The sequence below is a fragment of the Procambarus clarkii genome, chromosome 69, assembly GCF_040958095.1.
Source record: "Procambarus clarkii isolate CNS0578487 chromosome 69, FALCON_Pclarkii_2.0, whole genome shotgun sequence".
Lineage (NCBI taxonomy): Eukaryota > Metazoa > Arthropoda > Malacostraca > Decapoda > Cambaridae > Procambarus > Procambarus clarkii.
In genome coordinates, this window is record NC_091218.1 from 25308499 (window position 1) to 25323942 (window position 15444).

The 15444-nt window shown below is 39.6% G+C and overlaps 1 protein-coding gene across 9 annotated transcripts in view; it reads left to right on the forward strand.

The window, feature by feature from the left end:
• The first annotated feature begins 695 nt into the window (after positions 1–695).
• Positions 696–15444, forward strand: part of LOC123772175 (ankyrin repeat, PH and SEC7 domain containing protein secG) — a 96738-nt gene continuing 81989 nt past the window's right edge. For 3 of the 9 annotated variants that reach the window (XM_045765226.2, XM_069311284.1, XM_069311291.1), the window contains exons 1-5: positions 696–1121; positions 6671–6937; positions 12739–12883; positions 13197–13585; positions 14009–14225. In XM_045765226.2, the coding sequence (XP_045621182.1) occupies positions 12796–12883; positions 13197–13585; positions 14009–14225 (694 nt within the window). In that variant the 5' untranslated portion in view covers positions 696–1121; positions 6671–6937; positions 12739–12795. Of the gene's footprint in view, positions 1122–6670; positions 6938–12723; positions 12884–13196; positions 13586–14008; positions 14226–15444 lie in introns of all 9 variants that reach the window. The other 6 variants (XM_069311290.1, XM_069311286.1, XM_069311285.1 and 3 more) reach the window with 6 other exon arrangements.

Genomic DNA, 15444 nt, shown 5'->3' on the forward strand with positions numbered 1-15444 from the left:
CTATCATCCCCGGGACTGCGGCCACTATCATCCCCGGGACTGCGGCCATTGACTATCATCCCCGGGACTGCGGCCACTATCATCCCCGGGACTGCAGCCACTGACTATCATCCCCGGGACTGCGGCCACTGACTATCATCCCCAGGACTGCGGCCACTGACTATCATCCCCAGGACTGCGGCCACTGACTATCATCCCCGGGACTGCGGCCACTGACTATCATCCCCAGGACTGCGGCCACTGACTATCATCCCCAGGACTGCGGCCACTGACTATCATCCCCGGGACTGCGGCCACTGACTATCATCCCCAGGACTGCGGCCACTGACTATCATCCCCAGGACTGCGGCCACTGACTATCATCCCCAGGACTGCGGCCACTGACTATCATCCCCGGGACTGCGGCCACTGACTATCATCCCCAGGACTGCGGCCACTGACTATCATCCCCGGGACTGCGGCCACTGACTATCATCCCCAGGACTGCGGCCACTGACTATCATCCCCAAGACTGCGGCCACTGACTATCATCCCCGGGACTGCGGCCACTGACTATCATCCCCGGGACTGCGGTCAATGACTAGTATCCCCGGGACTGCGGCCACTGACTATCATCCCCGGGACTGCGGTCAATGACTAGTATCCCCGGGACCGCGGGCAATGATTACCATCCCCTTGACAGCGGCCAATGACTAGTATCCCCTTGACCGCGGGCAATGACTACCATCCCCTTGACCGCGGGCAATGACTAGTATCCCCGGGACCGCGGGCAATGACTAGTATCCCCGGGACCGCGGGCAATGACTACCATCCCCTTGACCGCGGGCAATGACTAGTATCCCCGGGACCGCGGCCAATGGTGGCCGGGATCAGCTGATCGATGCAGTTTGCAACACTCTTCCATTGAATTATATTTTTATCTGCTAAGCGTTATCTGTGTTTACAAATATTGTCCGTTGGTTACAAGTTGGAAGCGTGTGTTATATAGTGATACAATGTTGGGTTGAGAGTTACGGTAGTGAGTGGTTTATTATGTGAAGAATAATAACAAGTGTGTAGTATTGTTTGTATAGAGCCTCCAAGTCCATGGAAGGTTGTGCACCACGCCCAACACCACCCAGGTAATATCACCACAGCTCAACACTTAATAACACTATAACCACATCACCTCTCCAGGTGTACCCTAGCCTTTATTACTCTCAAATTAAGTTTGTTAAGTTTTAGTCTTTAATGTTTTTCCTGCCCGAAACGCTTTGCGTAATAGTGGCTTTAGGCATTGTATGTACCAGCTCTATCTATAAATCTATCAATTTTTTGTAAAACCTGTATGTATGTACTTTACCTGAATAAACATTTATTTATTAAAATCATCAAAGCTAATTTTGTACCTCTTGTCGGGGCTCTCACCTAGACAACAATTCTGAAACTTTCCACCTGTCAGTGTCCTATACTAACATATAATGTTATGAATAATATATATCCTCACGGTCAGTTTACTGATTCAATACCAAGGACTTCTTATACCCAAGAGGATTCACCAACGGATTTTAAAAACTCAACCCAATAATTTAACTCAAGAATTCAATCCTACGCAACCTGACCCATCGTGACCCAACCCAACCATACCAAACCTGACCCATCCCTTCCTGACCTAACCCAACCCTTCCTGACCTAACCCTACCTGACCTAACCCAACCCTTCCTGACCTAACCCAACCCTTCCTGACCTAACCCAACCCTTCCTGACCTAACCCAACCCTTCCTGACCTAACCCTTCCTGATCTAACCCAACCCTTCCTGACCTAACCCTTCCTGATCTAACCCAACCCTTCCTGACCTAACCCAACCTGACCTAACCCAACCCTTCCTGACCTAACCCAACCTGACCTAACCCAACCCTTCCTGACCTAACCCTACCTGATCCAACCCTACCTGACCTAACCCAGCCCATTCCAAACCGACCGGATCCATTCCAACCTGACCCGACCCATTCCAACCCGACCCGACCCAACCCAACCCATTCCAACCCGACCCGACCCAACTCATTCCAACCCGACCGGACCCAACTCATTCCAACCCGACCCGACCCAACCCAACCTAGTCTCATCCAATTTGACTTGACCTAAACCAATCCAGCCTGACCTAATGATATATTTCTTTTTTACAATTAGAAATTAGAAAACAAACTTTATCAAAACATGTGTACGATTTAACTTGTGCATTTTGCTTTTTAAAACAGATGTCCGAGTTTCATTCTTCAAGGTTGGTATGTCATTTTGTGCATAAGACAGTCGACAAAGCTTGTTATATGTTTGTTATACAGAAAATACAGCATATTGTTAGGCTAGGATGTATTAGCCTACTGTAGGTTACTGTAGGCTCTATTGGGTTTGGTTATATTAGGGACCTAGTCCATGGAACTCACTCCCTAGTGAATTGAAAAGCTGTCAAACTTTTGTCTCTTCAAAAACAAAAACAAAAAGTACCTAATTTCATCTTCGTAGTTTCCTACACTGAGCTTTAAATTTGCTTTGTATCTAGTGTTACCCAATCTCCAAATCTTTATGTACTTAATCCAAACAACTTTATCATTGTGTTCATTGCTGTCTTCTTTTATGTGGTAGTCATATGCTGTATTGTGCCTACTAATTTTTGTTAAACTACCATTCAAGCTGTCATTGCAATCAATCTGAGCTACCTATGTGCTTTAATATACCTACAAATTTCTCTCATCTTTTATTTTTTTTCTTGCTATGTACCTGTTATCATTTTTATAAATTTTGCTAGTATTTACCTACTTAAAATTTTCATAGATTAAGGACCTGCCCGAAACTCTGCGTGTACTAGTGGCTTTACAAGAATTTAATTACAGTACTATGCTATGTATCCTCACAATCCCAATGTACCTTCTTGTATATACTGTATATATATATATATATATATATTCAGATTCAGATTCAGATGTTTATTCAGGTAAGGTATATACATACAAGTGATGTTACATTAAAGGATTGATATATAGATAGAGCTAGTACATACAATGCCTAAAGCCACTATTACGCAATGCGTTTCGGGCAAGAAAAAACATTAATATCTAGAACTTAATACTAATTGAGCATAAAGAATAAAAGATGTTGAGAACAAATACAAATAAAGATAAAAAAAAAGGGGGAACATGACTGAAAAAGCAGCACAAATACAATAGGTTGACAAACAGTGTTGATTAAAAAAAAGAAAAAAAAAAAAAAGAAAATAAAAAAAGAAAATAAAAAAGAAAATAAAAAAAGAAAATATATATATATATATATATATATATATATATATATATATATATATATATATATATATATATATATATATATATCAATAAATAAATAAATAAATAAATAAATAAATTAGGTGAGGTTGGTTTGGTTTAGTTTAGGTTGGGTTAAGTAGGTTACAAAATCTGTTGGCAAATCGTCTTGTGTATGATGGGACTTGCATCCCTTCAAGTTAATCGTGCTCCTAGGTTTATTTAAAACCTTATTATCAGCAGATGTACCTTTTTTTTCTACCATTAGTTTAGGCTCCAAAATCGAAGTCAAGTATTAGTTAAGACTAATATATACTAATGATATACTAACTAATATACAGATACTAATATATACACATATACTTAGCTATAGTCTTCTGTGCTGCTAGATGCAGAACAGTTTACAACTTCCTTTTTAGACTTGTTCTGTCAGCTAGAGTCAGGCTAGGTTATGTTTGATTATGTTGGGTTAGGTTTATTTTGGAAGTGTAGAATAAGAAAATGTAGGATTTAAAATAGTTAATTCATGGAGCTCAAGATAATTTGCTTTTGGATGGTGGTTCTCCAATTCTTCCTTGCAGAACATAACAGTTGCTTGTTTCCCCGCAAAATATGACTTGTCATACTCATACTCTTCTTTATATATCAAATCCCAACTCTTTGTGGAACGTTGAAATAACTATGTCTGGTCCAACAGAGTCGCCAAGGCACTTGTTAAATACATCAGAAATACAGTAATGATTTAATTAATATGATTCACAGAGAGAAATCACACTAACATGATGTATCAAAGAGAAAATCCATAGGAGTCGTGATGAGGATTCGAACCTATGCGGTGGATAGTCCCAAGCACACCCCCTAAATATGATTCATCAGACCATGTCGTGACCTGATTGTCTGGGTGTGTGCATGGGACTACCCACCACATAGGTTTGAATCCTCATCACGGCTTCTATGGATTTTCTCATTAATATAATGTCGACATGCCAGAAGAAGTGATCTCCCAAACTTAGATTCAATTGTGATGCAAGCACTTTCCTTAATACCAGCCTTTCAGGCAGTAGTATAAAAAAAACACAGTCGGTATATTATTTGTCAAGTTCCAATCTTCCGAACATTCAATCACCACTTGTAATATCAATACCTTTGCCTGAACAAAGTTTTGGGACAATAAGGAGTTTTGAAATTCCTTCTGCTGATACCAGAATAGGTACACTCTATTGTTGCAACCCGATATATCTTGCAAATTTTTTTCATCCCTGTATACAGCGAGTGGGACATCTGTGGTAAAGTAAGGTTCATTTGATATCCTCAGAGCCTATCTCTTTATGTATAGCACTCCTTTTTCCTCTGCAATGTACATCTACTCAAACCATCATCATTATCATCAATTCCAAGGGCAGTAACACTTGATGCTACAGTGACTGGTTGTTTCAGACATGAGACGTTTCGATGAAGCTCGTTTTCTGTTTGTTAAAAGCGTATACTGTATATTGTTATTCTAGGCTGTATTAGCTTAGGTTAGGATGTATGAGGCTCAGTTGAGTTAGATTAGATTGATTTGGGTTAGGTTAAGTAGGTTCCAAAATCCCCTGGTAAATCGTCTTGTATATGAAGGGACTTGACAAACAGTCCCCATGGTGTGGTAAGACACTCGCCTGGTGTGTCGCGAGCGCTTTGTCCTGGGTTCGTATCCTGGCTGGGGAGGATTAACTGAGCGTCAATCCTTAACTGTAGCCTCTGTTTACCCAACAGTAAAATGGGTACCTGGTTATTAAGCGATTTGGTGGGTCGTATTCCAGGGAACATATCTTGAGGTTATCTTGAGATGATTTCGGGGCTTAGCATCCCTGCGGCCCGGTCCTCGACCAGGTCTCTTTTTTTGTTACACATCCCCAGGAAGCAGCCCGTAGCAGCTGTCTAACTCCCAGGTACCTATTTACTGCTAGGTAACAGGGCCATCAGGGTGAAAGAAACGTTTTGCCCATTTGTCTCTGCCTCCACCGGGGATTGAACCCGGAACCTCAGGACTACGAATCTGAAGCGCTGTCCATCCAACTGTCAGGCGGCCACATAGGATTAAGGACTTGCCCGAAGCACTATGCGTGCTATTGGCTGTACAAGAATGTAAGAACTCTTGTATTATATATAAATAAAAAACCTAAAAAAAAAAAAATGTATCCAATGCTACCACCATCAAAGCACTACGGTCATTTATTTTTGTTCTATCTAACGCTATTTGCAGATCAGGTGACAATATGTTTGGGATGTTTTCTGATTACATTGGTGGAAGGTTTGGGTGTGCATTTCTTCCTGTAAGGTAGATCACATTTGGAATCAGTACTTTTATTGCTACTGCTTGAAGAAGTATTTTTAGCAACTGCCAATATTTTATCCTATCTTAATGCTTCAGATTTTTTAAATTATCTCTATTTTTTCCATTTTCTATTTCCTCTTGCAGGTGTTTTTTATTTTTATCATCAGCACCTGTGTAGCCGTTCTTACCATTTTCTCTTTGTGCTTGAAGAAACTATTTATCCTTTTCAATTACAGAAACATGATTTTCAATGCATTTATGTGAGCAATATCAATCAAATTCAAACTTTCTTTAAATCTTTAATATTTAATTTGAGTTTCAATATACAGCACAGTATTGCATTACTGTTTTTTGATATTGAGGCTTTACAAAAAGATCTACATGAACTCCACAAATGGTCAGAAGACTGGTAAATGCTTTTTAATATAAAAAAAGTGCAAGATCTTGCATGTGAGGGTTCACGTGCAAGATCTTGCATGTGGGGGTTCACGTGCAACATCTTGCATGTGGGGGTTCACGTGCAAGATCTTGCATGTGGGGGTTCACGTGCAAGATCTTGCGTGTGGGGGTTCACGTGCAAGATCTTGCATTTCAATCCACACCACAACTACCAAATTAATAACATTTCCTTGCAGCGGATAGAGGAAGAAAAGGACCTTTGAGTCAGGATCCACCATTCACTGAAAGTTGCCCAACATGTGGGAGCAGCAGTAAAAAAAACTAAAAACCTTAGGTATAATCAAGTGTACCTTTGACTTTAAGGAAAAGAAGGTAGTTATACTGTATTCAACTGTATAAATATCTTGTGTGATCCCCCACTTACATTATAGTATCCAAGCATGGAGACCTCATCTTCAAAAGACATAGCTGCTCTGGAGAAAGTTCAACACTGGTCAATAAAAATCATTCCAGAACTAAGACAACTCTCATACCAGGAACACTTGAGGGCCACAGGACTGACAATGCAAACCAGGCATGACATGGTGGATCTCATCAAAACTGTTATAATACTGTACTGTACAATTTGGAGGATGTTGATCCAGATAATTTCTTCTAAAGGTCAGATGTAACAAACAAGGAGCAACAGTTTCCAGCTGAACAAGCCACAATGTAGGACAGAAAACAGGAGATGTCTTTTCATCCATAGGGTTATAAACCCATGGAATTGTCTACCTGCAGAAACCGTAAATCCCCAAACTCTACTGAACCTTAAAATCCAGCTTGAAGAAATCATCCAGAGAAATGGGGGAACCTCTGACAAGCCACTGGCTTCCTGTCCACATCAACGCAACTTCAGTATTAGTGGCCGCCCTCAGGTAAATTCAGGTAACTATATTGCACAATGCTTTGCATACATCTCATTTACTTGAATGCCTAACAACATGTCTTTTCAATCAAATCAAGAACTTGCTAAGTTCCCTGTATCCTGAAATGTCCTGAAATAGTTTTCAAATGCTTTTTCCTCATTTTCTTCTAGATTATAACATATTGTATATATTATATTTCCAAAAGACCATGGTTGCTTTTTCCCAAGGAAGGAAGGAAGGAAGGAAGGTACTGAATGTCAAATATCTTCTTTCCTGGTGAATAGGGTGGCCAATCATCCTTCTTTAGGTGGACATTTCTGCTTTTGAGCATTCGGTCCTCTGTCCAGCTACACCTTAAGCAGGACATTAATTTGTCCTTCTTGGGGGCCTGTCTAAAAATAATTATGAATGGTACATAGACTTCTTCCTTTAGTTTATGAAGTAAGTTAATTTGGTTAGCAAATGCTGTTCAGTACAATGGAACCTCAGGTTACGAGCATCCCTGTTTACGAGTTTTTCGGCTTACCAGCCTGATTTGTTCGGAAAATATGCATCGGGATACGAGTTTGTTGATATGCGTACGGGCCGACCTAGTGTGTGGTGGCATGGTGATCACGCCTCAGTTTACAAGTGCCTCGTGCTCAGTGACTATCCAGCCTGAATTCTTCACAAGGATTTACAGTTTTTTGTCGGATTTTTGGCCATTTGAGCATAAAAGATTATATATCGCCATGGGTCCCAAAAAAGCCAGTTGTAAGGTTCAACCTAAGAAAATAGTTAGTTGTGTGTAGAGGCAATTGAGGATATCCCTGCCTCATTAAGAAAATGTGTGAAGTATGGGAAGAACTGCAAAGTTTTGTTGAAAAACTCGCCCAGATAAAGCTGTAGCAGGCCGTTGCATGGACCTTTTAAATAACAATGTGATGTCTTACTACAGACAAGTGTTAAAATGTAGGGAAAAATAAGTGTCTTTAGACAGATTCTTAGTAAGACAAGCAAGCAGTGAGCCACAAGCAGGTCCTAGTGGTATGCAGGCAAATCGTGCCAGAGAGTGCACTCCAGAAAAATCTTTACTGCCTGATGTTATAATGGAAGGGGACTCCCCTTACAAGTAACACCTCTCCTCCTCCCCTCTCCTCACCATCTTCCATACGCCAACAGGAGTCATCAGCAAGGGTAAGTAATAACTTGAACATACTTTTGTAGCGTAGATTTGGATAAGATTTAGTTTGAAGTGAAGTTTTTGGGTATTCAGGAATGAATTAATTCATTTCCCATTATTTCTTATGGGAAAATTCGCTTCAGTTTACGAATTTTATGAGCTGTCTCCAGGAACGGATTAAATTCTTAAACCGAGGTACTCATGGTCGACGACCGGGCCGCGGGGACACTAAGCCCCGGAAGCACCTCAAGGTAAGGTAACCCCTGTATTAGACCGTGGCTTCGAAGCGAATGGAGTTCTTAGGCCTACTGGGGACCACGAACCACAACCTGGCCCCTTCAGAGAGGCACGAGGAACAATGGCCTATAGAAACCAACATGTTTCAATTTGTACTGTAAATTTTTTACCATTTACCCATTTAAGGGTAAGGCCCATTTAAGGCTCCCAGGGAAGCCCCTACGGCTCCCTGGAGCTTATCGGGCTAATGTATGTTATGTTAGACCGGGACATTAGCTATGGAGTTCAGACCTACCAGGGACCAGCGCCAGAACCTGGCCCCTTCAGAGAGGTTTCAGGGAGCAATGACCCTGGAAAACCACATTGTGGTTGGGGGTTTTCCTTATCTGCCATCGACCGGGGTTAGGCACCCAGAAAGGTAGGCATACATACATTAGCCTGATAAGCTCCAGGGAGACTCCAGGGCTCACCCAGAAAATGGCATTTCATTACATTCAATGCTGGTTTTTTACTTATTTATGTCATGACCTCATGCTCCACAGCATCACTGGGAATCCATTGCCTGGCCAAAATCAATACTCATCTAGGGTTACTTAAAAGGCTAACAAAAATATGAAATTTTTTTAACAAGTATACTTGCACAGACTTGTTTTTAGGCAGGGAAGTAAATGAGATGTATGCCAAATTTTGCAAAATATACAATGAAGGCACACAAACATTCATACCTAAACGGAGATGCAGGGCCAGAAAACAGGATTGGTTCAACAGAAATTGCGAGAGGGCCAGAGACCAAAAGACACAAAAATGGAATCAATATAGGAAGAGACCAAACCCCCAAACGTACCAGCAATACAAAGATGTGAGAAACAACTACATAGCAGTAAGGAGAGACGCAGAAAGAAATTCTGAAAAAGCGATAGTGAACAAATGTAAAACAGAACCAGGCTTATTCTACAAATTCATAAACAACAAATTGCAGTTAAAGGATAATATCCAGAGGTTGGAAATGGGAAAGAGATTCACGGTAAAATGAAAAGAAAATGCGTGAGATATTAAATGAAAAGTTCCAAAGTGTGTTTTTACAAAATGAAATTTTCAGAGAACCAGACACAATACAAATTCCAGAGAACAACATAGAGCACATCAAGGTGTCTAGAGATGAAGTGGAAAATATGCTCAAGGAGCTAAGTAAGAACAAAGCAGCTGGCCCAGATGGAGTTTCTCCATGGGTTCTGAGAGAATGTGCACCTGAGCTCAGCATTCCAGTTCACCCGATTTTTCAGGCATACCTGTGTACAGGAGTCGTAGCAGACGTGTAGAAAAAGGCTAACATAGTTCCAAGCTACAAAAGTGGTAGCAGGGAAGACCCCTTGAATTATAGACCTGTATCGTTGACAAAGTGTAATAGTCAAAATATTGGAAAAAATAATTAAAACTAAATGGGTACAACACCTGGAGACAAACGATATAATATCAGATCATCAGTATGGTTTTCAATCTGGAAGATCCTGTGTAACAAATTTACCCAGTTTCTATGATCGAGTCACAGGAATTTTACAGGAAAGAGATGGTTGGGTTGACTGCATCTATCTGGACCTAAAAAAGGCTTTTGACAGAGTTCCACTTAAGAGGTTGTTCTGGAAACTGGAACACATTGGAGGGGAGACAGGTAACCTACTAACATGGATGAAAAATTTTCTGACTGATAGAAAAATGAGGGCATTAATAAGAGGAAGTGTATTGGACTGGAGAAATGTTTCAAGCGGGGTACCATAGGGGTTCAGTTCTTGCACCGGTAATGTTCATTGTCTACATAAATGATCTACCAGATGGAATACAGAATTATATGAACATGTTTGCTGATGATGCTAAGATAATAGGGAAGATAAGTAACTTAGATGATTGTCATACCCTTCAAGAAGACCTGAACAGAATAAGTACATATATGGAGCACCACTTTAATGTAAATAAATGCCATGTTATGGAATGTGGAATAGGAGAACATGGACCCCACACAACCTATAAATTTTGTGAGAAATCTTTAAAGAATTCTGATAAAGAAAGAGATCTAGGGGTGGTTCTAGATAGAAAACTATCACCTGAGGATCACATTAAGAACATTGTGTGAGGGGGCTTATGCTACACTTTCTAACTTCAGAATTGTTTTAAATACATGGATGCGAAATACTAAAGAAATTGTTCATGACTTTTGTTAGGCCAAAGCTCGAATATGCAGTGGTTGTATGGTGCCCATATCTAAAGAAGCACATCAACAAACTCGAAAAGGTGCAAAGACATGCCACTAAGTGGCTCCCAGAACTGAAGGACAAGAGCAATAAGAAGAGGTTAGAGGCATTAAATATGCCATAACTAGAAGATAGAAGTAAAAGAGGTGATATGATCACTATGTACAAAATAGTAACAGGTATCGATAAAATATATAGGGAAAATTTCCCAAGACCTGGAACTTCAAGAACAAGAGGTCATAGATTTAAACTAACTAAACACAGATGCCGAAGAAATGTAAGAACATCTTCGCAAGCTTTCGCAAACAGAGTGGTAGACGGTTGGAACAAGTTAGGTGAGAAGGTGGTGGAGGCCAAGACCTTCAGTAGTTTCAAAGCGTTTATGACAGAGTGCTGGGAAGACGGGACACTATGAGCGTAGTTCTCATCCTGTAACTACACTTAGGTAATTACACTTATGTATATTTACAACATATTTACACACTATACACTGTCGCACACTACTGGTATATACATTCACCATAACACACTCAGAACTCCACGAGTGTGAGCTGCAACACCCAGCCAGTCCTTCCTCCTGCAACATCTTACTTGCCAACATTGCTTCTCCCACCAAAATGTTATTGATTTTATTACACTATTTGCACATGTTATGTTTACCTATCTACATGTTTTATTCACCAGAACTATGCAAGTAAGCCGGAATTGTGTCCAAAAAGTATAGTGGCCACCATACACTGCATGAGATATCACACAACAGACAGCAAACGACGCTACGATTATGACGTTACCTCCCTTACCAAAATAGCTCCTCCCAACATACTCCTGTTGCTGTTGCAGTATTACACAATATACATACATAGTATATACCCATGTACATATGTGTTTACTATAGCAAACCACTAAGCCAGTATGGTGAGCAAAACAAAGAGTGGCTGCCACACACAATGAGGCTACCTCGATTCTCTCCCTCCCTCTCTCCCTCACCAAAATTCCTCCTCCCACAATACTACGCACATATGTACATGGGTACATTCACACATTGTATATACCCATGTACATATGTGTTCACCATAGTGAACCACTAAGCTAGCATGATAGTAAAACAAGAGTGACTGCCACACACAGTGAGGTTACCTCGAATTCCTCCCTCCCTCCCTCACCAAACGTCCTCCTCCCATAATACTATGCACAGCGCTAATTATCACCACAATCCTGCTATTATCACAATCCTGGTCACTAATTCCTGTAAATGAATAATTGACCACAAGTTTATGTTGTAAAGGAACCTAAGAAGTCGTTTGAAGATTTCTAGATGGACGAAATAATGCTGTGGTGCTGTGGCTAGCACTCAGAACATCGGGAACAGCATTGAATCACTGATATTTGAACATTGTATAACATAATTATCACACTCAGGCTCTTCTGTAATACTATCATGACAAAATAATAAAAGTTATATATATATTTTGACATTATTAGGCTATGCTGTGGTCACAAACTGAACAGCAGTGCTGTGAGCTCATGCTGCATGCATCAGTCTTGGTTGCTCACTCAGTACTGAGGCTCTCACACCCGGGAATTTGGCCCACGTTTTTTTTTTAAAGATGGCGTCTGTTTACAAGAGCCCTGAGGTAGCTGATGTGAACCCCATGTAGCTGCGGGAGTTTTGAATGGAACGCTAAAAATATAAATACCCAGAGTCGCGTTGTGCACCCCCGTCAAGGGCCTGCAGGCGCGTTGTGCAGTTGAGGGGTTAATAAGCAAATTCTTGCTCCTGGTAGGTGATTGATGGGTCTCAGAAGCCTGGTTTGTTAGGCAAAGACTTGGTGGTACCAGTATAAAGTTCAGGAATTCACTGCTGGCCCACCTGAAGTGGGCATTTCATATGATTCGGTTTGTGATTTTTATGATGTACATAAATTAGTTTATTAAAATGTCTCGCATGCTTCACAATGTTTAGGGTATTGTACAAAAATTATATTACACAACTTTGATACATAATTTAATAAAATCAACCGATTTATATAATGTGCTGTAAATATTATACCACTTGACTAGTTAAACATTTAATTAAAACATAATTTAGTTCTTTACTTTTGTTAAGTTTAATATAATGCTTTGATTAGTATGTCTTTTGCATATTAACTGTTACTTAAGGTTCATAACTTTTAGGCTGATGTGTACATTACCTGGCTTAGCACCCAAGCTGACGGTGCCACATAACCAACGATGACCACACTGACAGCAATGGCAGATATGTTATATGATGCCATCAACATTGGAGATGTAGATACTGTAATGGACCTATTAAAGAAAGGTCTGTATATAAATGATTATATATTTGTTAATATTTAGCCTTTAAGGTATCAATAGTTTTCTAAACAGTAGGGGGATAATTTTTTGCTATTGTAATTACCTAAGTGTAATTACCTAAGTGTAGTTACAGGATGAGAGCTACGCTTGTGATGTCCCGTCTCCCCAGCACTCTGTCATATAATGCTTTGTGTGTTTCATGAGGTGTGTGTTGATATAAGGATACTATTTATAAATAATGATTGGTGACAAATAATTTTTGCAGAATTTTATATTACCTGCACTCAAATTCCTTTTTTTAATATATTTGTAAGCAGGTGCCAATGTGAATGTGCTACCATCATGTGGACGGACAGCATTGGGTCGCGCAGCACAGCTGGGACATCTGGCTATTGTATGTCTTCTCCTAGATGCAGAGAAGTTTTACACTACGCCAGAAGAAGAGGATGTGGACACAGAAGCCATGTTTTCATGTGCCAAAACCAGTACTGGCTCAGTTGCTCAAGCATCTAGCACTTCAACTTGTGCATCGCTCATCACTGCCACAAGTCCAGAGCCATGGTCTTCACCTGTTACTCTGACCTCAGTCCCAGTTGCTTCAACATCCTCTCTCCGTCCTTCACTTGGATCTTCTTTACGGAGTCCACAGCCACATAAATGTTGCTCTCCAAGTATTGACTCTGAAACTTGTACATGTAGTGATGAGGTTTGTTTTAAATTTGGCTTTTAATTTGTTAATTTATAAAGGTCCCAGTAGCACAGTCAGGTACATTCTTGATTCATAATTTAGAATTCTGGGTTCGAATCCCAGGTAAGACAGAAATGATACAGCACATTTCCTGTCACCTAATATACCTGTTCAATCGTAAGTTGAGGTACCACTGTATATATATAAAATGCACCTAGTAGCCAGAACGCACTTCTCGGCCTACTATTCAAGACCTGATTTGCCTAATAGGCCGAGTAATTTTCTTTATTTTCAAAAAATTGTTTCCAATTGGTTTATTCCAATTGGCACTAAATTCATGAATAAGTACACTTTGTTAAGGATGTCAGTAAATGGTCAAATTTTTTTTTGTTGGCCATCCTGATGTTAATTTTCTGTCGACATTGGTGTGTTGTCTTTCAGTTGTGGGGTTTGGACTTGAGTGACACAAATCAGCACAGTGATTGGGAAGCTGGACGATGTAATCGGGACCTTCCAAGTAACAATAATGAGGAAGGCTCAGAAACAGAGAAAGAAGGAGCGTATAGTGTGCCTGTCTGTAGTCACACATCAAGCCAATATGCTCCAAGCAACATTGGTTATTATGTGTATGAATACAGGGAAGAAGATGAAGATACTGGTAAGTAGAGTATTATATATCAACTAATGTTCATAATTATGATATTTGTATTGAGAATTTAATGCCAAGTTTGTGCTTCATAGCATTCCAAGCTTGGTGCCTTCTTTTGATAATTACTTACTTACTAAATGTCAAGTTAACTTGTAGTATTGTGTGCTAGAAATTAGTTCCTTGCAAAAGTTAAGATATTTTTAATAACCACTATAAGGTTTAATATAACTAACACTATTGTCATTTGTAATTTTTTAAACATGTCAGTTAAAGAAATTGTTCATTATAACATGTATGTATGTATGTATATATATATATATATATATATATATATATATATATATATATATATATATATATATATATATATATATATATATATATATATATATATATTCTGAGGTATGCCTATATATATATATATATATATATATATATATATATATATATATATATATATATATATATATATATATATATATATATATATATATATGTCGTACCTAGTAGCCAGAACTCACTTCTCAGCCTACTATGCAAGGCCCGATTTGCCTAATAAGCCAAGTTTTCATGAATTAATTGTTTTTCGACTACCTAACCTACCTAACCTAACCTAACCTAACTTTTTCGGCTACCTAACCTAACCTAACCTATAAAGATAGGTTAGGTTAGGTTAGGTAGGGTTGGTTAGGTTCGGTCATATATCTACTTTAATTTTATCCCCAATAAAAAACAATTGACCTCATACATAATGAAATGGGTAGCTTTATCATTTCATAAGAAAATAAATTGAGAAAATATATTAATTCAGGAAAACTTGGCTTATTAGGCAAATTGGGCCTTGAATAGTAGGCTGAGAAGTGAGTTCTGGCTACTAGGTACGACATATATATATATATATATATATATATATTCTGAGGTATGCCTATACAGTGGTACCTCGGAATGCGAGTGTCCCTGTATGCGAGTTTTTCGGAAGACGAGCAGGATTTACTCCAAAAAATATGTCTCGGAAGGCGAGGGTTACCTCGGGACACGAGTTTGTTGATACGTGTACAGGCCGACTGGCGCGTGGTGGCATGGCGATCGCGCCTCAGTTTACCAGTGTCTCGTGTCCAGTGACTATCCCACCTGAATTCTTCACAAGGATTTACAGTTTTTTATCGTTTTTTTGGCCATTTGAGCATAAAAGTTGTCATTATATATCTTGCCATGGGTCTCAAGAAAG